General features: G+C 41.3%; 1 protein-coding gene across 6 annotated transcripts in view; it reads right to left on the bottom strand.

Moving 5' to 3' along the window:
• Positions 1–27,309, bottom strand: part of fhit (fragile histidine triad diadenosine triphosphatase) — a 132,758-nt gene that overhangs the window by 15,995 nt on the left and 89,454 nt on the right. For all 6 annotated transcript variants that reach the window (XM_062470158.1, XM_062470134.1, XM_062470126.1 and 3 more), the window contains 3 exons: positions 19,958–20,103; positions 18,504–18,533; positions 10,685–10,753 (listed from right to left, as the gene is read on the bottom strand). In XM_062470158.1, the coding sequence (XP_062326142.1) occupies positions 10,685–10,753; positions 18,504–18,533; positions 19,958–20,103 (245 nt within the window). The remainder of the gene's footprint in view (positions 1–10,684; positions 10,754–18,503; positions 18,534–19,957; positions 20,104–27,309) is intronic.

Genomic DNA, 27,309 nt, shown 5'->3' with positions numbered 1-27,309 from the left:
CCTGGGGAGGATGAGACAGCTGGTCTGGAGACAATGTGGATTCAATTGTATTGTTATTGTGATCTGAGGGAGCAGTTTAACTGATCAAGCTGCTCTGACCCTTCCTGTAGCATGGGTGGGGTTAATTAAATACTTGTTTGAAGATGTCCACACAAAGGACAGTTGACCATTTGACTGGTGAACTCCTGTGGTTTTACTATCTACTGTTTTGGGGAGAGATGCCACATCAAAGAACTGTGGGACACTTGGTATGGAGTCAAACTGTCATTGAGCAGTGCTGACCAATCACAGAGTTCAGAGGAACCATTTGATCTAAAGTTTATATAAGGCAGGGTTTTAGGGTTGTTCTTTATCACTCTGGCGAATGACCTGTGGCTAGCACCTCCTTCGTTATGACTGATCACAAAGTACTTTGTTAATTCTTAATTTGTACAAGCTAAATAAATTTTATTGAAACCGCCATCTCTTGACTATTCAAATCTACACAGTGCCACTAGAATTCTGCCATTACAGTACAGCAAAATAATAACCCTACTCAGCCAGAGATAAAACCAGGGAGATCATTAAAGAGAGTAAAGTCTAATTACAGGTCTTCTGCAGAAGACTTGTCCTGCAGTCAGATTATTCTGCAGACAGATAAAAGGCTTAGCACCTTAGCTTACCTTTGACTTTCCCTCTCCAACAATCTTTTTCTCTTCTGCAATCTTTCAGACGTATATAGACTTTCTTCAGTAGGAAGTGAATAGGAAGATAGGAAGTGAATAATTATTCAGATTTATACCACTATGGTGAGTTCGGGTTAGTGTGGTCGATCACCTTTAATCTTACAGTACAGGACGACCAAATGATTAGGCCTTTCATAACAAGGCTGTACTGTGCTTCGCCCTGCACTAACATTAGGCCATACTGTACCAGTTTTCCCAAGTTATCTGACTAATGTGAACATGGGCTAAACCAGTTCAGGAGCATGACATCTGATTTCTGGAACAAATATGAAGGATATCCCACTCTACAGTAGTAAGACCATTTCTTTAACTTAGGTCTAGTCGCCAAGTTAGCCCAAGGCAGAGTCTGAGAAAAAAAATATTAATAGTTAGACTCTAAAACACTCTCCATAGCCAGTAAAATAGTTCATTATCTGTAGTTACTGTTCATGTTTCAGCACCATGTGTTAACTATTTCTTGTTTTTTATTCTGATCTGAGATCAAAACTTGAGTCAAGCTGAGATGGAAGATTCCTTCCTGCCAGTACGCTAATGACCGTGACCACTAGCCCTCAGATTCTGCATTAGCGAGAGGAGGAACTGCTGTGCTCAGCGAAATGAGGGTCAAAAGTCAGGTGATTAGAATAGACTTCCACTCCAGGCAGGTGTGCTGCTCCTTGAATGGGAGTCTCTCCTTCAGAAGTACAGTTGAGCAACATCTGTTAGAGATTAATTTAATCAAGTAGGCACTTTTCAGAGTAACAAGAAATTCCTTCGAGTTCCAGATTGCCTTGTTAACTATCAAACAGTTTGGGTTTGTCTCTTATATTACTTCCTAAAATTAGTGGTGTGATGGGTGTACAGTTTCTTCATGTTACAGACATCTTCCTATGTGCTTCCAAGCAGTCTCATTATACCCTGATAAGACACAACGCTGAGCCATAGAGGGTGTTTGTTTCAGAGGGCATCCAGACAGTAGAGTCCACATTTGCATCATGTCCTTCTAATGAAGCCACAGGAGTCCAGGCTGGGATGTACTGTGAGGACATTGACGCTGCTAGGGGGATTAGGATTGGCCTCCATATCTATCCATGGCCATCCTCTCCATGCCCCACTGTTTACTATTCCTGTTACAATTCCTGCTGGGATGAAAAAAGGAAGCAGTTTTCAGCCCCTTCCTCCCAGCTTCCTTTGCCACCATCAAAGTCATTTGCACTACAGAGAATTATGGGGGAAGGCAGATATTTAAAATATCCCCGAATGAGAAGCACGCTCTGGATTCCCCAAAGAAATTAAACACAGCGAACTTGTGGTTTCTACGCTGAACCGCCCGTGTTCCTACACAACTGTGACAGCCCCCACTGGACACTGATATACATGGGTGCTTTTTAAGTTCACTGTGTTTTAACTGAGAGAAAAAAAAGCCAAAACGAATCAAAGCTTCAGTAGTCATGAGGAACGACATTTTTAAAATACAATAAAACCACAAGGGCGAAGAGGCTGAGGAATGACTGGTGGTTTTGCAAGATGGATTCCTTTTTTTCTTGAATCAAATTACCATTTCCCAGCAGGTACTCTCTCAGACGGGCGTGTTTGGATACGTCATTTAGCTGGCCCTGCGCTTTGGCTTGCTCACGGCCAATACCTGACAGAGTTGAAGAAAATGAGAAATGATTTCTGTGAAAGGTTAGCTAGCATTATCCACCTGGGCTCTTTTTTTGTTGTGGCCTGCCACTTTCGATAAGCCAGCCTCCTCTAATCCAAACACAATATTTAAAGACTTGACTCTCTTCGGCTTTCTTTGTGCAAGACTGACTGATGTCTATGACAGAGTCTGAGAGCTCCATGACATGGAGCTTAGCTTGTTTGTGTGTGTTTTTGGGCATGATTGTATGTGAAAGTGTGTGTGTGTCTGTATGTGCAAGAGCAATTAACATCAACCTAAAAATAAATGGGGGAAAAAGACAACAGACAGGCAATTTCCCTCCCTCCATGTCTGTCTATGTCCTAACTGAACTGCTACATTAGACATATGATATTGCTGAAGTAAAGCCAATCCTGCATTTCCTGAGCTCATTAATGGATGCACTTCGCATGGATATATTTATCTTCAAGTGAAAAAAAAACTTCAACTCAGCATTTACAATAATTACAGATTTTGCAGTTTTCTAAATCACACATGCTTACAGCCACAAGGCCAGAAATCTGACCAGATCTAAATACTGACTCTTGTTTTCACACCAGTTCAAGTATTTGTACCCACTGGGTGACAACACGGCAACACAGAGTTACTGGATTGTCTCTGCTATCATCACTCCAACAGTTGGACAAGCTACTTGAATCCCAATGAGTTTGAAACATGTAATACTTTCATCTACATATCCTAAAAATTGTGGATTTATAGATATAGATACAAAAATATAACCATTGACAATGTACTGTATTTCTGCTAGCCTGATTAAAGATTGTAATCAATCAGTCATGAAATTATTCATGTTGGTCACCTTCTTCAAATGTGAATGTGTCAATTCTTATGTGAAAGGATTTCTTCTTCCTCTACAATAAATACAGTAATGAAGTAAATGTGAAAATGTGTTTGAAATCTGAAGCCAATCCCAACTTTGTAAACCAAGATTCATACATATATTAGCATCCCGAATGAGATGCAAATCAACACCTCTCTGACATCTCCTGAACCTCTCTCACACTTAGCTAAAGATGAAAATTGTGTTCAAGCTGTAAGTGCTTGGATATATGCGTCACATCAGATGGTTCCTGCTTTATTGCGCAATTTACCTCCACCAGTACAACAAAATTAGCATATGTAGACAGAGAGAGAGAAATAAAAATCAGAGAGTGAGAGAGAGAGAGAGAGAGAGAGAGAGAGAGAGAGAGAGAGATAGAGAGAGAGAGAGAGAGAGAGAGAGAGAGAGAGAGAGAGAGAGAGAGAGAAAAGAAGGAAAGATAGTTTGGGAGAGTAAACAAAACACTGCTGTTTCCAAAAAGTACAACAACTTGATAGCCATTCCATATGTTCAGCTAAATTAGCTTAATATATCCCACAGTCAGTGAAATAATTAACAGTTTCATCATCAACGAGCATTGTCAATAGCAGATTATAGTGAACACATTTATAAACTTGACAAAGCCAAGGGCACCGCAGGAAGCTAGCTGTGCTCCTAATTCTCTTCCCCTGTCTTCCCTCAGAATGGACAGATGGAATCTCTAGGAGCTAAGAGATGCAGCAGCTTTTACACATTTGAACGTGAAGCACAAGTAAAAGTGGTTTGAAAAACTCTGACACAAACACTTGCCACCTGCCTGTATCTAACTCTCCACAGTGTGACCTAGAGTGCCAGACTGGGCCAGTCCTTAGGACAATTGCTCATCATTTGCGCAGGGGAAGTGCAGGCCATGTTCCCCTTTATCAGAGGTGTTGGCAAAAACTCAGACTCCCTTCACAGTGAGGGGAAAAATGACAAATCCCAGTCCTTTGATAAAAATGTTAACTAGGTGAGTGTCAGTGAGATGGATAGTGCCTTGTCACAGCAGCCCAGAACATGAGAATCCATTGATATTTCTCATTACGTCGCCTCTATCCCCTCCTATGTACCCTAATAACACTGCCACAAAGAATGATAAATCACATACAAATAACAACGGCGAGTGCCTCCCCTGAATATGATCGTTCTTTCTGGGTATCTTCAAACGACGGAGGGGGGAGCCGTCGATAAAGATCTAATGAACAATGCTATCAAACGATATCAATGTTGAGAGGGCCATGAGAGTGGGAGCCATTACATTTCATAGGCAGGGTAATGTCAGCACATACTGTAGCAGAGATGAGGCTTGTAGACATGGTGTAGAGACTGGGGGAAGGAGATATTGATTGGAGGGATACTGGAATTAAAGATAATCATCTGGAAGCTCGATAAGTGAAATTCATTCTCCCACGCAGAGCATTGAGAGTGGTTGTTTTGTGAAGAGGCTTGGAACATGAGTTGAGCGGACCTAAGGTGTCATTTTAGAGACACTATATACAGTACTGTTGAGTCAGTGCAACAACTTCCCTATGACTTCTTCAGCCATTAAATAGATTTGGTTAAACAACACAGTACATTTGCAACTGAAATGTTGGAATTGCGTAGGGCAGCCATTCACAACCTCTTCCACTTTGTGGCCCACTATAGCTCAAATATAACTGCATCCCCTCCAACACATCCGTTCGCTTAATTAGCGTTTATCACACATTTATAACATCACGGGAGCCAAACAGTTTGCTTTCACGGCAAAATGTATTTGAGCGATCAAAGAAGACAAAGTGTCCATCAGCGCCACAGTAAACACACATTGCAAAGAGATGTAACCTGCTTAACAACCATTCCTATAGTTCTATACAACATAACATTAAAGAGCAAACTGCTTTGCCTATGCAGACGATAGTGATACACGTATTTCCGGGGAAAATGGGCCAGGTGTAGAACTTCTGATGAAGTTAGAAACATGACTTTTATTAACCAGAACAGGTTATCCTTAGCTATTGCTTTTAACCGTACACTTAGATTGCGTTGCTTCTCGCTTTTTTTCATTGACCGATAATCGGTCGCCTTCAAGGAGATCTCTTCCCTTTACAGATTTTTGTTAGAAACTAAGAAAGACATGTTAACTTACATAATTATCCATAGGGAACAAATATGACAGACCAATTAGCTAATTGGTCTATCGAAGCTAACGTTACTGTTCAGATCCGGCATTAGATAGCTAGGCTACTAGCTACTGTAGCTACTAGCTACTTTTACTGTGCGAGTTTAAATACACCTTACCTTTGTAATTGTCAATGTTGCTTGAAACTACAGTTTGAACTCATTTTCCCTTAAAAAACGGCATTGTGTTTGAGTACTAACTTAACTTGCTCGCCACCGGAAGTTGTTGACTTGGGTTGTATGCAATATGCGGAAGTGATGGGTGCATAGTGGATTGAAGTGGGCGTATGCAAGTTAAGGCGGGAATGTCATTTGGTCTATAGTCAACGTGCCAAGGCGACCCACCTGAATTACCGTCGCGGACCACTAGTGGGCCGCTGCCCACAGCTTGGGAATCTATGGCAAAGGGTATGCTTTAAAATGAATGCAATTTTCAAGTTTGCCTTTAGTATAATGTACTCCTTATAAACTATAACTCAGGTGGAGTCGGGTGGCAGAGCGGTTAGGGAATCGGGCTAGTAATAAGAAGGTTGCTGGTTCGATCCCCAGCTCTATGATCACTTTGTGAAGGCAAGGCACTTTGTGAAGTTGCCTTGGGCAAGGCACTTCACCCTACTTGCCTCGGGGAGAATGTCCCTGTACTTACTGTAAATCGCTCTGGATTATAGCGTCTGCTAAATGACTAAATGTAAATGATAACTCCTTTTCAAAATAGCTTATTGCTCACAATCTCAATCAATTTCAATTCATAACTGACCTATTGCTATGTCAGCCCATCTTGGCGATACAGTTGCTTCTGCACTTGGACAAGCATTTGATTTAATGGCAGAACCTTACAGTGGCCAGGTGGTCGAGAGGGGCCAGTTGAGGTGGCTCGGGCATCTGATAAGGATGCCTCCTGGACGCCTCCCTGGTGAGGCGTTCTGGGCACGTCCCACTGGGAAGAGGCCCCGGGGAAGACCCAGGACACGCTGGAGGGACTATGTCTCTCGGCTGGCCTGGGAACGCCTCGGGGTCCCCCAGGAAGAGCTGGTGGAAGTGGCCGGGGAGAGGAAAGTCTGGGCCTCCCTGCTTAGGTTGCTGCCCCCGCGACCCGACCCCCGGACAAGCGGAAGATGATGGATGGATGGATGGACCTTACAGTGGCCATAATTAGCCATTATTATTAGCAATTTACATATCAACTGTAGCACTCAGGCTTATTCATTGCTTTCATTTAATTGTGTATGTTTGGGGCTTTGGAAAACATACAAAAACTACTCCTTCCATTTTTAGGGGCACCTGGTGTCCATGTTCCACGTTTCCCAAGTCCACCATATAATCATCCTGTCTTATTAAATGTTTGACTTTTGTTTGGTGTTTTGAGTCAGCTACTGAAAACTTTTAATTAGGCTACAATGTACTTGACAAAGCAGCTTGACCAAGGTCAGCACACATAGTAAGTGTTGCTTTACTATAATTGGACAATTTCTGATTCACCAGCAGTGGCAGTTCTAGACACATTTTACTGGGGGGGCTAAGGGCAGTGTTTAATCAGAGGGGCACGTTAAAACAACGGAAACAAATCATATTTAAACATTAAATACTTTAATTTTGCTTTACATTAAAATCATAAAAATGGCTCTGGCCCTCCCTCTTCCAGCTCCTCAGCTCTCTCAATACCTTGACATGTTTCTCTCACTTTTTTATTTACTGGGGCAAAAAAGGCTGCAATGTCCCTTCCTCATTTCATGATATGATGACTACTAGAAGAAGAAAAACAGTGTGTCAAAAAAAAGAAGAAGAAGATATTCAGTCAGCTCAGGGGGTCCACAGGGGGGGCCAGGGACATTTTTACAGGGGCATTGGCCCCTGTAGGCCCCCGTCTAGAACCGCCCCTGTTCACCAGTAGCCTAGTGATAGGTCAATTATAATCATAACTGAATCATACTGATGCATGTTAGTATTGCTCACTGTTTCAATTCACCACCTGGTGATGTAGAATTAAACTGCAGCTCATATATCTTAATAACCAATTTAATAACTCCCTTAAATATGACAACCATTAACTACCTATTAAGCAGACTAGAATTCAAGACAGCAAAATGCTGTCAATAAAACAACATTCAAAGTGTCTCCATCATCTGTCTTTCATTTCCGAGTTTCTCTCTACGGGACACGTGGAAAGCAATAGGAGAAAAAACACACACACAACGGCTAATTGGGGAAAATAACATCATTACAAGTTGTAATCACGAGCTGACATTGTTTCCCGCTAACAAGCGTGGCAGCAGCATAATTGAGTTCCTACTGATCTCTGAGGTGGCTCAGAGAGAGAGAGGGGAGAAGAACGGCTTGGGCTCTTTCTCTAGGCCTTTCTACCCTGATTAAAAAGTCAGTTGGAGAGCACTCTTGTCAGCATTGAGAGCGGCTCGTGTCCACAGTGCGGGCGCTGTTAATACATGTGAAGAGGACTGCTTGTTCCTCACAAAAAAATGGTAGGGGTTGTTAATGCCAGCCCATGGCTAGCTCCCAAAACTGTGTTTCACAATCTATTCTCAAATAGTCAACAACAGGCTTGAAGCCAGGCATCGAGAGTAGTCTATTTACAGTAAAATAACAAAACTTGAATTTGAATATGCAGTTTTGTAGTGTGCGCACATACTGAATCAGTACTTCATCAGTTGGATGGGCTGGACAACTGTGCTGTAGGAGACATAAACATGTTAAGCACTACTGGGAAGTTATATTTGGTCCTGAATTGTTGAAAAGGAACAACAGAGAAAAGAAAGACAAGGCAGGACTTAGACAGACAAAAAAAAAAGTGTGAAAGTGTCAGCTCTACATTTAAGTAAGTCACTACCAGTACAGCAAAATCCAAAAGGGGGTCTAAAGAGTGTTCTATGCTAATCTTTTAACTGTTCTTTGCAAAAGAACTATTGCAAGGAACATAGAATATACTGTATGTTAGAGGAATGTCCACTGCAAGTTTCTATTTTTACCCATGGTTGATTAAAGGTCAAAACACTTATTTTTAAGAAGTGTTGACCTTTATGATGTGTAATGACTGGAGCCTTGGCTGGCGGTTATAAGGAGACGTAACACTCACCAAGTGGTGGGCAGACAACTCTGTCTCACCTTTACTCTCCAGCCAACACCTTCTCTGAGCCGCCAGTGACTTCAAGTCACAACAATCATACTACCTTACATGATTACCCAATAGAGTACATTACATTCATTTATTCAAAGTTCATAGCTCAATAGTTACATTATGTGCTCATACTGTAAGTGTGCCAAAGCCAGTAATGGCTGATACAGGAATGCATTTGCAAGTCGCTTGTATACTTGGCAGGATTTCATATCTCTGCCATGAATTCAGAAACTACAGAAGAGATCCATCTGGTTTGAGACAGTGTTGAGCATGTCTAGCACATAATGCATTGCACATCACAGTCAGGGCACTGTTAGGGATGTAGAGTGACAAAGTCTTACATCTGTCTGTAATCACTTGAGATATTGCTAGGGGGACGCATAAATCTATCACATTGGACAGGATTGCTAGTGCAACACATCCTAAGGTACTGCTTCTACTGGATTCTAAACCAAGATGACGTCCTTCTTGCCAGACCAAGACAATCCGGATCAGGTAACATGGTTCCAAAGCACAGTTTTAAACAAAAAGCTGAGTTCCCTAAAAGAGAAAGAATACTGAGATTGTCACCATTATGACCACTGACAACAGTAGACGAAGGAGCAAAGGAACCAGACAAAACATGTATGATACGCTGTGACAGTTTGAGGGGAAGGTGACACCGCAAAGAAAATTGGAAATGCCATCTAGTACATCACAGAGAAGAAGAAAGAGAGAGCGCAATAGAAGACAGAACTGAAACTTTGCTGTTGACTATATCTTTCTTAGCAGGGCTGTCAGTTGGGGGGACAGGCTCTTTACCACCACGCTGTGAGAGTCTAGCGTGCAGTTTCACTTTGTCTAAATAAAATGACAAATAAAATAGCATTCCTGTGTCCCATCACTTTCTTTGTGGCGATAAACTCCTTCTTATCCAAGCACTACGCCCGCGCCAGAAACTCAGTCAGGATGAGACTCCTGTAATGGCTATACTGTACTCTTTCAGTGAAGAGAACATCATGGTTATTGATGATGGTGAGCAATAACTAACATATCATGTTACATGGTAATATCATGCATAGCAACTATAGCTACAGCACTCTGGTCACTGCTATAAGACAGTTGTGCTTTGAGGGGCTTCAAGAGGCCATAAGAGGAATGATGTCCTGCTGAACTTCTGATTCAGATGTCTGCTTAAAAACATTCATTATTCATGGCTGAGGTTGGAACCGCCAGGGTGGGACTTTCAGCAGTTTCACACTGAGGAGGAAAAGTGGTTAACCTGTTCTATTGCCTCCTAAATAGTCTTTATGAGAGAGTAAATGTGAAAAGTCTCGGTTATAAAACACTTAACAGTAGTAAGGTATGGGGGGAGCAAACCCTGGGTGATTATTCACTGTGAAGCAAAAACACCTAAAAGAAAAATGTTCTCATTTGCTGGGTGTGACATGGAAAATATAAATGGGGGAACTGCTCTCACAATAACCCTTATGATCACATGCAAATTAAAAACTAACCTATTTATATTTTGCTGGTGGGCCTCTGCTGTGGATATGTTCTATTTCCTGCCTCTGGTTCTTTAGGGAACCATAGGCAGGCTCACTTTTATTAGTAGTGGTTATTAGAATATGCATATCAAACTTTGTCATTGATATTCATTTGGTGCAGTCTTTTTTGTTGCAAATCTAAAATGTCACAGTGAAATTTAAAACACACTGAGGTTTGTTCATTAGGTTGTAGTGAGGAATACAGTAGCTGTGGTGTTTCTAGTTCATGTGGACTGCACAGCCCCATGACAATAGTTCAACCTCATCTATCATTTGTTTAATTAAAGCTATCATTCTGAGCCACTGGTAAGCCAGTGCATAGCATCTGTTACATTAAAACAATTGTACAGCCTCTCTCCTCACAGCTATATTGAGAAACAGCATACTACCTGTGTGTTACGTATTAGTGATGCCTGTCTCGGAATTTCTAAATCATAAATTCATGGTTTGGCTTTGAATTGCAAAGAACTGCAACTGTTGAACTGCAACTGTTATTGTGCAACTTTACTCTAACATAATTACATTTACATGTATTCATTTAGCAGGCGCTTTTATCCAAAGCGACTTCTAATATAATGGTAATCAGTGGTAAGTGAAAGTTGGACTGTTACTGTACATCACCTCATCATAGACGTTGTCGTTCTTTTCAAAGTCTCCCGCCCTCCTGGGGAGCACATGGACGTGCACATGCTGGAAGGGAAACAGAAGAGAGTCCTCAGGAAGTTGCATTTTTGTATCGTTGAGTTATTTATTCATCCAGAGAGACAGAAACGTATTGTGCCAGGTAGTCTTCTGACAGACAGACCTGAAAACAGCCTTTTCTAGAGGGATTCTTCATTAATTCACAATCTGGTGGCAGGAGCGCACACGTTTTACCACACTGCGGCAAATCACAGGAGGGTTACAGTAAATTCCACCAAGCGTACTACCTGTATACCACTGAGACTCCTTATTTTTATGCTTTTAAAACTTTAATTGACTTTGTCAGTTGTCCTTTCCTGTTCTCCCCTTGCAGTGTACTGTCACAAACCTGGCCATCTGCACAGTTAGTTTTGCGAGTTCTACTCTCCTTGGGTGGTTATTAGTGCTGTAATGTCCCTGAACAACTGGTCCCTGTTTATACACAAGAAAACAACATTACTGAGTGATGAATTGTAAATAAACTCCCATCTTTAATAGACAAAATTTGAAAGGCAAACGGAAGTCAAATATGTTTAGGTCTGAGCAAGAAAACGGGGTAAAGAAACAGCACGTCATGAAATGTTCTTTCAAAACTTCAACGTTAAAAAAATTGTCTACAAAAATAACATTTGTATTACAAAATGTATTCTTTTTCTGACTTCCTAAGATGTCACTTCTAATAATTCTAGAAATTCATAGTATGGAGAAATTATACATACTATGAACCCACTTGACTATATCTTATGTCAGATATGGGTTGTCACTTGGCTTCAAGTACTGTGATGTCATTAGTAAGTTTTGAAATTCTATGGCTGTTTTTGGTCTGTCAGAGATTTGATCATTCCAGATAAATTCTGCAAACATCAACCTTGTAAAAGGCTAAATCTGCATCGTTGTACGAAAACAAGATACAGTATTGTTGTAGATTTTAATCAGTTTTGTCTTCTAATCTTAAATGCCCGATTGTTTCAGGTAGGCATATATGTGATGAAAAACCCTAATCATGAAACCCTAATCTGAGAAACATTGCTTTCATGATTGCATTACAAGCAGTCCGATAAACAGTCATTGCACTTTTACTGGCAGCAGGGAAGAGGACTGGACATCATCTTGTTTGTGTGGTTCAATGTGAAAACACTACAGACAGTATTGTCAAGGCTCTTCAAACTAACCAGGAAAGACTTCACTGTTCCTCTACACAGTCTTTTGAATTCTTATGATAGTTTGACAGTTGTGGGAGCACACTGGTCTTCTTTGGGAAAGTGCAATTTTAAAAGTGTTTGTAAAGTTGTCTGAAGTTTACTGTATGTGGATAGATGTTCATTAGCATTCTACAAACAACATGTTTTTAAACACTGTCAATTATCAATTAAAAAAATATAAATAATGAATCACACCTCTTATTTTCTCTGACAAGATTTAAAGATCATCAGTTTATTAAGAAAGATGACAGCTCATTGGAGAACATAGTGACTAATACATGCTCTCCAAAGTGTTGGAACTGCATAACCTTTCACTTTCTTCTGCTGATACTTGCTAGCAATGCTTTAATTAACTATAAATGCATTGTGCAATTTACATATGACTCCAGTAAGGAATTCAAGAGGACATATTGAGATAGGGTGATTCATCAGTGGATTGTAAGAGTTCCTTGCTTCTAAAAACTGAGACCCAAGGACTAAAAGCATATGGTGTATTCACACCCTCTGACACTACCCAATCTGCTATTTCAGGTCATGCGATTAATTTATAGCTTAAGATCTTTCGACATTTCAACATCAACTCACGTGTAAATTGTGCTGTTTATGGTAACACTTGCCAATAACCTACAGAAGGCCACCTTGTAGTGGAACATTGAGTCCTTCACTTCTGCCTCCCTCTCAGATTTTACTCTAACCACCAACTCCAGTGAAACTAAGTGAACCGATGAAACATGGATGAAACATGGACCATTTAGAATGGTCTTAATTTTGAATATGGCTCTAATCTGACACATGACTATATTTCACACCTGGCAATGCCATTACATGCTGTACCACTGTGCCAGTGCCTTGTACACTGTCATATAGCAAGTCCTGTGTGTTCAATGAGGTGAGAGGTTAGAAGAGAGGAGTTCCTATTGCAGCCTTTGTGACCACTAAAACAAGTAGAGCACACCATTAAACACAACAATTATCAGATGTCATCTAGACACTTAATCAGGGAGTTTGGATCATACATACTACTAATCTAGGGCACAGAACCTAATTGCAGAGCTTTTATTCATCTTTCATTAGACTGCTATAATAAACAGTACAGGCAGTGTGAATAAGTGTTTTTAAATGCTACAAATAAGATAACATGTTTGGAGGCTTCAGCTTTGTTGTCACACATTTTCTATTTAATGAGACCATTTGCATAATGTCTGCATTATTTAATTTGCCTACCTTGAGGAAAACTTTGAAGTGGGGGGAAAAAGAGAGAAGAAAAAAAGTGGCAAAGCTGTTTGTGAAAGCAGGACTGTAAATGCTGAGTGCGGTGGGGAGACAGAGACAGCAGACACGCAGTGTGTAAACGCCAGCGTGCCAGGAATCTAAAGGGTGGAATAGGCGATCAGAGGCCTGACTGACGTGGCAATGTGTGTGGGGTGAGTTTTAGACAGACAGACACATACACTGCCTATGGGGGCTCAGTATGAACTGAATGAGTCTCTCAACATTAGATACAGGGGCTGTCAGGCGTCGACTGGGATTGGATTTATACTAGCAGAGGAGCAAGACTTTGTAAAATTCTAGACAGCACCACATTTACTGGATGGTATGATTAGCAGTCAATCCTGTTGCAGCCCGAATGCTAAAGTTGTTATTGGTCTATATCAATTGGCATTTGAATGGGATAAAATCATAATGCTTTTCCGAAAGACAAATCCACAAAACAAGGGCAATAAAATGACACAGCCCTTCTATTTCCAGTAGGACCCGAGTGTGTCCTTGACACCAGTCACAGTGTCAATTCCTATCAGTTCTGTCTCATTGGGTCCACAATTAGACATGGGCAGATGTTAGGGTCATGGTTCAATGATGGCTCCTACAATGTCCTGAGATCCATCTCTGGTTGGTTACTTCCTTATGTTTTATTTTCCCATCGATAATTGTCTTCCAATCTCCAGTAGGCCTGCATGTGGCTATAGCTTATTTGCTAATTAAACATGCCCTTCACATCACTACTTTTATGTTTGGTTATGTTTGTCTGCAATACTAGTGTTCATTCAGTGTGCCTTTGCAACATTCAGTGACCTAATAAAATGTATAAGCAGGTTTTTCTAAGCATAATCAACATTAATGTATTAATTACTTTATGACTGTGGAGATAAATAAATAAAAGGATGCTATGTAATTTGTTTTGTTTAGTAAAATCTAGTCAGACAAGCAGACAAATGTGCTCTGTCACAAACAGCTGTGTTTCCGCTAAAGTGAAGGCTTGCAGAAGCCACCATTGCGCCAAGCAGAACCTACTAATTAGAGGAATAGAGGGTGATTCATTGCCCATGTACTACTTCCATCACTAAAAACACTTGTCCACAAAAGAAAAACACCAGGAAGAAAACTAGTGCAGCTGCAAGTTATAGGAATATTTGTCTTCCTTTGCTTCAGGATAGGTCCACTTTGCATTTTGCCTTTTAGCATATGCTCCCAATTCACATTTTGTCACAGCAGAGACTTACATCACTGAAATGCTATAATTTCTAAGATCGCCTCAAGCAGGCTACAGCCAGGCATCTGTCAAAGATATTATTATACACCATTACACTGGTTTTTTTGTAAGGGTTGTCTTGACTGATTATTGTGATGATTCACTTGAGGATTCATAAACAGACTCAAATAAGAGCATAACCTCTGAAATCTGGATGGTATTCATTTGGCAGTATCATATCAAAGTCTGAAAGAATCAAGTTTGCCTTCACAGGTCATTCAAACCAAAGTCCTGCAGATCATCAGAAGCAGCAGTAACTTGCCATAATAATATCAGTTAAATATTAAACATTCAAGGAGAAGTTCTACTGTGAGGCAGCCAGCCAGAGTCCAACGTCCAATGGACCGGTGTTCAACTTCCACAGTTTGAAATCTGTCACCTGGGAAAATAAATGGCTTACTCTGCCATTCTGAGGTCAACTGAAGTCCTAATTAATCCAAAAGCCTGAGCCATGGACCTGGTTTGAAGTGGGCTAGGGTCGTAGGTCTTATCCTGAGGTTAGCTCATCATCTTCTCTACTGTCGCATTGATGAGGACTCCCACACACATACATCATTACAAACAGTGCCAGTGCTGCCACCGCAGAATGCTAATGACTGATGTGAATATGGCAACACTGCAGAGACAGGTGCTTTGCTGTCAATCACATGGGAAATTGGACTCAACCACTTTGGTGCCTAGCCCAAAAATATTTAAAACATGAGACCACCATAGTATAAAAACTGTGGAATCAAACTAGCCAACCATGAAACAAATTCATTTGTATAACATATTTTTAATTCTTTCATTCCCATAGGATTGAGATTAATATGAGTATAATCATTTTATTACCAGAGAAGATAATTTATATCTGTTCCTGAAAGCATACTGTAAAAGTAATGAAAATCCATCCTGCATTCATCAGTATTCTGCCAATGTTCTATATTGGCTCGTCACCCCAAAATTATATTCAGTGTGTTAACCACTTGACGTTCACTCTCAGATTTTTTATAAAAATATATAAATATTCCAGCCAGGCTTTGAAAACTAAAACAAGCATTCTCTAAACAGAGTATTCTACATGATGAATTACTATAACCACCTAAACATTTTCCATAAAACAGAAATAACCTCAATTCCATCATTTTAATACGAAGATTTGTCTTCCGTCTCTCTGAGACTCCAGGCACCGAGTTTATAAAAGTGCATTTGCCTCCATAGACTGCCTCTCTCTTATTCAATCAATGAGCCATTTTTTATTGCCAGTGCACAAGCACCTGATTGCAATAATCCAGTTGATAGATGGAGTTGCAGCAGCCCTGTAGCAGGTGCGCTACACGCCAGATAATGTGTTTTCATAAAGGGACTGTGCAGTCCTCTGACTCAGAGTTAGTGCATGTTTAAAATTACCCAATACAATGTGGAGATTATTTCACTGTAATAGTAAAAGTAACTGTTGGAGAACGACTCTCTGCTTTTGTCTTTGATTCACTGCTTCCCAGATGCACCTTCCTGTTGTGTTACAAATCGAAGGAGCTGAGATATTTGGTCTGAGAGAATATCTGGTTGAGGTGACATTCAGATTATCTCAGTGCTGACCTGCCCGTTGGTTTGAATCTAATTGAACTTACTAAAAATATATTGCTCGTTGACCTTTCTTGTATTGACAGACAAAGACTATTTAATCTCAAACAAGGTTTGTGTTGTGTTGGAATGAAAAGCAGATAAAAGCTTAGTTTGTCTGTGGGTGAAGAGGGAGGGGCAATATGACCATCAGATTACACATTTGTCTTTTGAAACAAATGGAATCTGAAACAAAATGGAGGTGCTGTAGGACAGCATTTCTTATTCATGTCAGGTATTTAATAGTTGATTTTAGCCAAACAGTAAAACTCAGGGCCCTGACGGTGTATATCCAGACAACTCCAAAATGATTGGAAATAAAACATTTTAAAAAGTATGTTTTCGTACTCTCCCATGAGGGGCTGGGATGGAGGGGAGGGGTGCTCCAAACATCTGAGAGAGACTAATGAAAGACAACGACAAGATGGAGATGGGGGAGTAACAAGGGGGAGGAGAATAAGATGAAGCAGGAGCAGAGAAAAACTGAATAGTCGTCACAACAAAAGGTAGACAGTGGAAACAACCTTTTGTACTTATATAATGTGATGAAAAAATGTGCCTGTTTTTCTCCCTGATAGATTGGAGTAGAATGTCAGCATCTACTCCAAGCAGAAAAGAAGAAAGCATTTGACATCAGAAACCTTTTGAGGAATTAAAAAAGAAGACTCTTATAAAAAGACAGTTGATGGTTATCTTGTACTACATAAGCTCTAAACCCAAGGAGTACAACAAATAGGTTTCGCTCAGTTTAAAGGTTAGGGGCCACTTCCGTGGCACTTAAACAGAGTGTGCACGGCAGACACTTCAACAAGGATAGAGTGAGTCTAAATGAACAGACTTTTTATCGAGGAGTGAAGCCAATGTGGTATGGGCTAAAGTTAAGCTGGAGTAGTTGCAGCGGTTTTGAAAGCTAACCTTTACTTTTAAGAACTACATGAAATATGTTATGACAGGGGCCGGACCCACCCACACACTACAGTTCTGAGCGCCCCCCCCCCCCCCACCCCTACCTGGGCTACAAAAGTATGTCTGTCTGATTGTCCCCTTGAATATAAATAATAACAATACCCTTCAAGCATGTTTTTGGCCAGATGAATGAACAGGGTTTTGACATAAAATTTCACTTTCTCAGGTAATTAAACATTTCTTTGGTAGCTGCTTTATCTTTGGGACTGGGTGCTGTTTTAAAGAGGATGTAGCGCTTATTAACAGAAAAAAAGGTTTTGTTTTCTTACAAATTTCTAGGACATTCATTACAATTCACAACATGCGGAGCTACACTGAAACGCAAATTATACTATTCAAGGATTATGTTGCATTGTTTTGGTGCAACACCAAACTTATATTCGTTAAGCATATGTTGCTTCTAAAGAAATATACTGTACTGTACATATTTTATTAGTAGGTAGGCACACGTATTCAAATGAAATTACACACCATTTCAATAGCAATGGCATGAACTACGGAGAATGTCAATGTATTTCTAATGTATTTAAAAGAGTGAGTGGCTTTAATTCAAATGTGACTCTGTGAGATCCAGCCACCTACGTGTGTCCTCCCCTCAAATGACATCATGAACATTTCAATACCCCCCCTGCCCAGTTCACGCCAAAGACTGCTCTCATGGTTACTGTCATGTATGATTAGCTTGGATTTCATATGCTTTCTGAAATGAGTGTGTGAGCTCAGGACAGCACAGTCAACGTCCACATACTATGGACAGTGGTGATTAACAGTCTTGAGCCAAATCTAAAGACCACAAATATGTTTGTAAGCCACTATATGATAGTCTAGTACTGTTTAGTACTACCAGTTAGTACAGTATAATAGATAAGTGCACCGCGATAAACATTCTACAATCGTACTTGTGTCCAAGTCATTGCCAAGTCATAACATGAAGAGGTTGTTGAAGTTATCAACCTCACTATATAGTTAATGTACTACAGTACTTACTTAATAAAATTCAGTCAGAGCCATCATATCAGTAGGCTGTAATTGCCTGGCTATTAATGGCTGCCAATTGCACCAACTTAAGTGTGGCGTGAAGTAACTGTATAGTGATAAAATCATCATCTTAGTAATGAAACAGTCACTACTAATGATGTTAAAGGAAGCAAGTTTATCTCTGTCAAAGTCAGACATAAGTTCTTGTGAAGGCTTGAGGCACAGGTGCAATCCCTCAATACCCTACCCTTTCCACCCCCCGCTGGAAGCTCGAACGCCCCCCTTCTTAGTTCATGCCACTTCCAACGCCCCTTCCCCCCAAAAGAGATATAGACAAAGCATTTTAAAATATATTACTGAATAATTCACTCAAGCCAAAAGTTTGAGACCTGCAAATGAAATACAATGATTATTTAATAGCATATAACTGTTGCTGAAGCCTCATGATAAATTTAAAAGGAGTGCATTATTAAGTTCTCACCTTCACAGTTTGTCCAGCTTCGGGGCCATCCTGGTGGGAACAGAAGAGATCATTAGGAACATTTGGGAATTTAGGAATATATCCGTTAATAATTCAGCCATATTTCAATTTCAGATGACCCACTACACCTCCCCCTTCTCCAAGTATCTGGAAAAAGATAAATGTTCAAGTTTACTTCTTTGTCTTAAGTCCTTCGGCATATTGCGATGTTCACAATTTCACAAAATATATCTCATGAGAAATGTGGAATCTGCTGTTATTACATTGTGGATGGAATACGTAATGACAACGGTGTTGAACATTATTCATATAATGAGAGTGAATTTAAAAACACAATTTGTAAATATACACGTCAATCCATGTGCATGACAAACGTACATACTGTTTTTAAAGTCATATTTATTGCAAGGGTGTTACTGAGACTACAGGAGTTAAAGCACAGACAAGACTGACTGACTGACTGACAAGCAATGGAATGATAATGATGGATTGCATGGGGCAGGAAGCAGGATGTCTGGGGTTGTTAGAAAATATTACTGGTATTATGAGCTTAATGTGAGTGGAAGAATATCTCATGTGAGGCAGTTCAGGTGTGATTGTCCCTCTCCTGGAGAACAATGCTTCAGTAGTGGACCCCACCTCAATATTCTAACCCGAAGGCTGTCACAACTAATCTCACATCATAACGTCTCCAGACCTCACAAGTCGAAAAAAATTATATCTAGGTAAGATTATTCACAATTTTCTTTCTCCAAACCTGGTAAAATGATTTGATCTGACAGGTGGCAGAGTGAGGTAGGTGCTATTTGTACATTAGCATATATATCACTGGTTATGCAGAATAGTGTGGACTGTGGAATGACAATACTACCCAATCTCTATGTTGAACTGAGTCGTTGAAGCAGCACATTGTTTTTTTCCCCCAACAGGTGGGGATCTCGAGTTCTCTCTGTAGGCATACAGTACCTGCAATAGCTGTGGTTGCGATGCATATTTATGCTACACTTACTATACGTACTGTGTTGAATGTATAGGTGGATTACAGTGATTCAAGATTATGGTGTATCCTATCTAATGTTGATGGATCCTATATAGCATGAAGCAGAGGAGGGTAAATAATACTGAAGCTATTATCTGTCATTTCAATTAGAAGTCACATAGCATGTGATTATTTTACGAAGTTCTGTGCTGTTCAGAGGGTGTGGGTGTAAACTTTATATGCATTATTTCCATGGCAACAGCGACAGGAATCACAGGGGTCGGCACTTTAATCAACTGATTCGATAAGTACACTTTACAGATGTCAATCACAAACATCCACAGTTATGGAGAAAAGAAGATGAGTGTGAGATGAGGCAGATATCATGTAGAGCTGACTGTCAGTTTCATGAGTGTGGGTGTGCCATGTACACATGCATCTGTTCAAACGTAACCAGTGTGAACAGTCGGCCTACCTGTACAGCGATGGTAAGTGACGTTGCCTGGAAGTGTTTCTCCACCAGGTTTGCCACTCTCTGGGTGGTGCTGAAGAGATCAGCCACCTCCTCAGGACGCAGGTCCCGGAAGCGCTCCACTGGCCGCAGGGGGCACACCAACACATCTGGGAGACACTCTTGTTAAAGAAAATCTAAGCTAACGTGGAGATCCACAAGGCCAGCTAAGCTAACGTGGAGATCAACAAGGCTGTGGCCCTATTCCAAGTGGCAGACGACCTCTGAGCTGTTCCTCTAATCCAATCACTCTGACTGTGTGAAATGTACCGATAACCATATATATATGAATCAGATGACTGCCTGTCCAGGTTGCCAAGGACAACCATAATCACAAAACAACCCCAAAACAGAGCATTTAGCAGATTTCTGTTTTTGTGCGATGTTGTGCAGAGCAACAAAAATGATCAATTTCCATTGAGTCATAAAGGTCAGGAAACATATTTCACAGAATATCCCACAGTCCACATAGTGATGTAATTGTACACTGAAAAGTAATCAAGCTTGGCTACAAAAGCGAGACATGTTTTGATGACAGGTGGAAGGAGCAAACGTCTGAAGGCTGAAGCACATGTCACCCTCTGTTCTGGGCTATTGGATCAATAACAGTGTTTTGAGAACACTGCCAGTGAAGCAGTTCTCAGAAACCCAGAGCCCGTAATCATGCTGGGAAGGGAACAAGAACAGGGACAAAACCATTCCTCTCTGAAATAAAAACAAAAAGACAGAGAGAAATGATCTCAAAATACAAATCCCCACCACCAAAAAAAAACCTGCTTCTTCAGATGGTCAGAGAAGGAAGATTGACTGTTGTAGAGAGCTATTTTACTGAAGCCCAAAAGCAGCAAAGTAATACCTGTGATCACAGATTTAGTTGTTTATTGGCCAAGAGTGGCATTCAAGAGAACAGCTAATGTGATGACCACATGGGCTCAGGTCTCCTGAGTACTGGAGATATTTTGATTATCCTGTGATCCTACTGATTAAGCTCTCTTTTTGATTCATGCCAATTTCCATTCAAATTCATCTCTTAATTACTGATTTGCCAAAAACACACCAAAGAGTTTAATCAAAATAAAAGTCTAATGTAGCAAAGGATTGCAAGGATTTTGAGGAGTTAGACCTTTTGACAACTCTTTTACTTGTGACGTATTGATTTCATGGGTGGATTTCATGAGAGACAGAACATAATAAATGTTGAAAACCTTGAAGTGAAAAGAAATCCAAAGATGAGGCGGTGAAAGTGAAGCAGGCGTCCGGGTCCAATCCCCAACCATAAAACTGCATCCTGTTGCGTTTCGAGAGGATGATTACATCCTCGCGTTTCACGGCACAATGGTCTCATCTGGGCGCCATTCATCTCCAAAGTCAGAAACAGCGACACAAATGATCAGTTTGCTCCCCCTTTTCATGTGCACCGCGCTGGAATGAAATCAGATATCATATTAAGTGATATCTTTCTTCTGACTCATCTCTGGCTACGCAGCCACCAAGGATGAAAGATTACTGGGCTGGGGGTTAGGAGGGGCAAGTCTGAAAACACACCGTGTTTACTTTGAGATTGGTACCATTACGTGGCTTTGAAAAACTGAATAAAAACAAATGTATTCATCCGAAAATGATATTAATCTTACCAGTCATGGTAACACTTATTATAGCCTACCAATGTGTAGATTTTCTGAGGCCCCGTCCACACTAGCCCGGGTAAATACAAATACGCGTATTCGAATTGAAAACGATCTCCGTCCACACTAGCGTTTTCATATTGTTTTCCAAATGTTTGCCGTCCAGACTAACACGGGTACATGACAATCGTTGTCATGGTTACGCCACTCCTGCCCCTCCCTCCAGACATCACGCTGCTCTGTTTACATACTCCTCGGGCAATACTATTTGGTGTTGTATAATTAAAAATTGTCCCACCACCTGGTTTAAACCGTCTTCTCTGCCTTGTCCCGCTATCGTTCAGGCACACCGAGTACAACGCTCGCCTTCTGTGTAGGAGTAACGCGTATCTATTAAGTGATAATACTTTTACCTGAAGTACACTAACAAAACTGGTAAATAAATTATAGAGATGGAGCAGCATATTTCTTTCACCTTCCATGTTCGTCTTGACATTATAGCTATAGTTTAGAGCGCAAGCTATCCCCAGTGCCATGGCAACTGAACGTCATCGTACCTGAAAAGCTCCGTGGACCCCGTCCACACTACTACGCGAACCCGGCGTTTTCAAATGTCTCCAGCTAGGGGAGCGTATTCGAAAAGCTCTGTTTTCAGTGTCCAAATACGCCGTATTAGTGTGGACAGGAGGTGCAAACGCAGACATATGTTTGCGTTTCTAAATTTACCCGGGCTAGTGTGGACGAGGCCTAACACTATCTAGAACTATTTTGAATGTTCTAGAATCTACCTCTCAAATCAAATCCATGTTTTATAGCCCTTTATACAAACTATGTCACAGAGGGCTACAGGTACACCCATAGAACTGCCCCTCAACAAACCTAAACCCTCAACCACATACACACACACACAAACCTTATCTGCCACAGAATAGTCACACAAATGCAGACACCTGTATACTCCAAAAGTAAAGTCAACTTGGAAACTGGGACATGGTGGTAAAAAAGTGGTAGTAAAGCAGTGGTAAAGTAAATCAAATGAAATAACAGAAAACATCAAGCTGATAGAAACGCTTAAAACAGGGAGTATGAAAGTCCTTCCTCAATTTGTTTTCTAAAGCTTTCTGCTCCAGGGCTAATGAAAGATTGCAATATTTGAGATCAAAGAGAAGTGAGTGCTACCTCTAAATCTAGCAATAACAGGATGGGAAAAAAAGAATAGGACTAGATTAGGCCTATTTATATTCTCTCTCCCTTATAGGGACAACACTACCACCACAACCACAAGTCAGAATCCTCCTCATCATCATCATCATCATCGTCATCACTATTGCTGTTGCTGTTATTGGCCGGGTTTCCCAGATTCGTTAAGAAGCTCTTCAGCGCTAAGAGCTTCTTAGGAGCGTTCTAAGAGCGCTGTGAAAGAAGGACGTGTTTCCCAGAGTCGTTCTTAGCTTAAGAAGATCTTTCACTAAGAAGGAAATGTAAGATCAGCCTGACCCACTCTTAACAGCCTTCTTAGCGACCAAACGCTCACTGCAGCTGCATCAGGGAAAGTTATCTGACACTCAAAGGAATACTAAAACCATGCGTGATGATAAATGTGCGCCCACAGCTGCAGAACAAGAAAAATAATAGCATAAGAAGAAAAATAAAGATATAAAAATAAATAATTGCCCATGTGTTCCTGTAGCACATAAATAAAATGAATCATCATTACTATCACTCATTACGTTTTCACACACATTCGGCATATGCATATGAGTTTACATTAGCTATAAAAACATCAAAAACCCTGTGGTATTTCACAGATATCAGGGAAACTGACAGGTGTAATTGAACTCTATCTTAGCGCTCCTTCTTAGCCGAACCCTTCTTAAGAGCCTTCTTAAGTCCTTAAGAACGATCGAATCTGGGAAACCCGGCCATTGTCAGTGTCATCACCCTCATTGTCGCTCCCATCATCATCTTCCTCATGTAGAAACCGTCTCTTTCTTGTGAGAAAAACACACCTCTTCACTCCCTTGGGTTTAATCATTCTACTCCTTCTTCTTCACTACGCGGCTCATGTAAGCCTGAGTGGGATGTGAACACTGGGGAAATAAGCACAGCACACAGCGGCGTCTTCATTCCTGCTGGTGCACTGTAGTCACCCAGTACCAATTCAGCACTTGCCAACGTTACACCTTTTCACTGCATGCCAACGCCACCATATCTTTTGTGTGCCAGGCACTTCATTTAGACCTCTGAACAATCCTCAAGGTAACAGGAGACTTCTGGATGTCTCTGCCCAAGTCAATCAAATCTCAATCTTTCAACGGAAGCAGGCCACATTCTCATTCCAGCCCCCATGAGTTGGCGACCGAATGGGCCTGTTGGGCAGGGGGGGCCTGCAGCAGGAACCCTCCCTTTTGATCCCATTATTATCTGTCATAACAGTTATTTGACTGCTTTCATCTGATGCACTCCCGAGGTTGTGGTGCATGTAATAAGAACAAGGCATCCCAGATTGGTTTTACATTGCAAATGCAATCATTTCTTTGAGGGAAAACATCTGCCCGGCCCCCAACCCCGCCCCCCGGAACGTTATCATTTTCTACTGTGACATTGACTTTGCCTGGGTCTATGAGGATGTCCCCCCCCATCACCCCTGAGAATACCCCCGACACCTCTTCCTTCTCCTCACCCATCCATATCCCAGCCTCCTTCTTTCAATATGCTGGAAGGAAAATGGGAGAATTTGGATTAAGGCGGAAAAAGATAAATAATGGTGCCTTACAATTGGATCACAAATCCCACGATTCAACCCACTGAGAGGCTCCGGAGGAGTTTCTATGCGGGACGGAGAAATTAAAATGGCAGCTAGAGTAATGACATCTAATAAACTATTACGGATTTACACCCGGAGTGTGACCTCGCAAATAGGGTATGGCTGAGGGCTCGACATTTCTGATGCCAGTGTGGGAGAAATGTCCAGAATGTCAAATGACTCTCAAGTCTTTGTATTTCTTTGGAAGGAGGAACAGCTCCAGCAGCTCAGAATATTCGTCGAGTGAGAATAATTACTGCCCAATGTTCAAACTTCCCAGAGTACGTCAAGTATTTGGCAGCAGAGGATACTCTGCACACCAGGTCATGCAAAATGGAAAGTGAGCGATCGGACACACTTTACAAGCACCAGGCACACAGCATCTTTACAATGCCCTTAGCATCAGATCAGAGTGCCCTGCTCAACATGGCTCAGAAACTGGCAAAACAAATGGATCCATCACTGCAGAAACAATTGCCTCTGTCTGCTAGATTACAGCCCAGGCAAAATGGCCTCAATCACCCCATCATCCCTGCAAAGAGACGCACTGCTGATCAGATGATTCCTCCATAGAGAGGGGTGAAAACTAAAAACTCGAACTTTTTCAGGACCGCAAGGGGGAAAAAAAAGATGGAGGGAGAAGGGGCAGATGAGGAGGAAAGAGGAAAAGAAAGAGATAGGTAGGTTGAAATGATAGAAAGTATTTATCCAAGCCAAACATGGGTTTATTTTCCTCCTCTGCAGTGTGAATGCAAGGCAGACCTTGAACATCCAAACTGCACTCAGTGGGTTTAATTACTATGCGAGGCCTTTATTGACAAAAAACAGCCACACAGTGGAATTGGGTTTTATTGCAACCAAAATTCATCTAATCAAAGATTATGAGTTACTTTTCATCAAATATTTAAGCTTTTAATATGAGCCTTTCAGACGAGATATACAGCTTGGGACATGGGAAAAATCATGTTTATTTCAACGCCTAATAGAATCAACTGGAAACTCAATCTCATGTGAGTGTTATTGCCGACACAGGCAATGTTGTTGTTGAGGAGCAGAAAGCAGAGATGAGGTTCGTTGCCTGAACACATTCAGAACCCCCCCACTCACCCCCCACAGCACTGCTCCAACGTATTCTTCACCCCCTGAAGCACGCAGGCTTTTACACAAATAGTAATTAAAAACAAAAACATCTAATTAAAAGCTGAATCATGTGAAATGAAGCGAGGGGAGGCGGCTGTGCAAATGAGCTATGTGTGTGTGTGCGCGCGTGTGTGTGTATGTGTCTGTGTGCGTGTGTGTCTTTGTGTGCGTGTGTGTACGTATGTGTCTGTGTGTGTGTGCGTGTGGTGGGGGTTGTTACTGAGCTTATAGTTGTGCTGCAGAGTGGAGCTGGATAAGACTGCTTGAGGAGAAGTTCCATCTGATGTGGCAACATGAGACTGAGGGGTGAGGGCTCAAAGGAACCACAGTGTCCATGACAGACCCTGCTCTCACACCATATAGTACAAAACACACACACACACACACGCACACACACACACATACACCCCTTTCAAGGGCCTAGTGCATGGCTTGGCACAACTCAGTGTGATTTTGAGGACTGGAAAAAATCAGACAATATGTGACCATTGATCATGATCTTTTCCCAGTCTTCAACTGCTCTCCACAGAGAAGATGTTACACTATAACCCTTCACAGTGGGATACCACACCAGCCCTGGTCCTGGGTGGCAATTCAATGCAGCCTCGCAATCCTCTCATCTCCTCGAGTTGAGGGAAAAAAAATAAAAAATGGAACAAAGACGGTAAAAATGTAATCCACTTTCACACTGGTGTGCTCTTCACATAGCCAGAAGCACCCCTAAGGTTAATGGCACCAATCATTCTCTGCCCGACCCAAGGCCCTTCCAACTTTGTGCCACAATGACTGACCTGCCCTGGCCTCTAACATCTACCTCCCTCACACATGATTGCAGGAGAACAGGAACAAGAGGAGAGAGTAGAAAAATGACACCCTGTACCGTAGTGCAACACATCCACCTAAACAAGCTCACCCCCCTTACATGCGCAAACACGGCAAAGTGTTCGCTTGGGGATGCCAACTCACTCCCTTGTAATTACCTTTCCAAAACAATAATAGTCATTTTCCCTTTGAAAAGATTGCAAGTGTTGGCTAGAGTACTGCACCAACAAGGAGCTGCCATAGCGAGGTGCTCCTAGCGCCTGCCAATGAGCAGGTAGGCATTTCTAGACGAACAGAGCGCCCACAACTCAACACTGACAGGCGGCGCACGGAGAATAGGAGAGGAGTAAGTGCTCCCCATCACGTTCCTTTCATAAGAACAAAACCCTCTTGTGCTGGTTGGATTCTGCCTCTGGCACAACATGTCTGCTCATTTTAGCATCCAGTCTAATACATACATCATCCCCGAAAACAAAAACAACACAGAGAGAGAATGTAAAAGAATGAAAGAGGAAGAAAAAAAACAAAAAACAACAACAACCCATCTGACATTCATTTCAATACTTTCTTTAGAGTGCTGACAGGTATTGTGGTAGTGTTTGCACTACCACAGTCTATGTTCTACATGATTGATCCACTGGATCATGACAGAGGAGTGATCCAGTGCTCGCTCCTCACGTAGAAGGGTTCTGCAAACATCTCTCCTTGTTACAGGAGACTGGTCAGGGAACTGAGGTCTGAATAAACAGGATCACTGAGTAACAAGCTGACAGACTTGGTAATTGAAGTGTTCATAAGAGCTAAACATAACATTACCCTGAAAACACAAGACAAATTAATGACAGGAATGCTTAGATTACCTTGACCTCCTTATTTGGACTTTCCAAATACATTCCCCCACAATGTTGCCACATCTCAAGCTG

Source organism: Osmerus eperlanus, chromosome 1 (genome assembly GCF_963692335.1).
Source record: "Osmerus eperlanus chromosome 1, fOsmEpe2.1, whole genome shotgun sequence".
NCBI lineage: Eukaryota > Metazoa > Chordata > Actinopteri > Osmeriformes > Osmeridae > Osmerus > Osmerus eperlanus.
The sequence above is the reverse complement of the archived record's forward strand: the minus strand, read 5'-3'. Positions and strand labels throughout refer to the sequence as shown.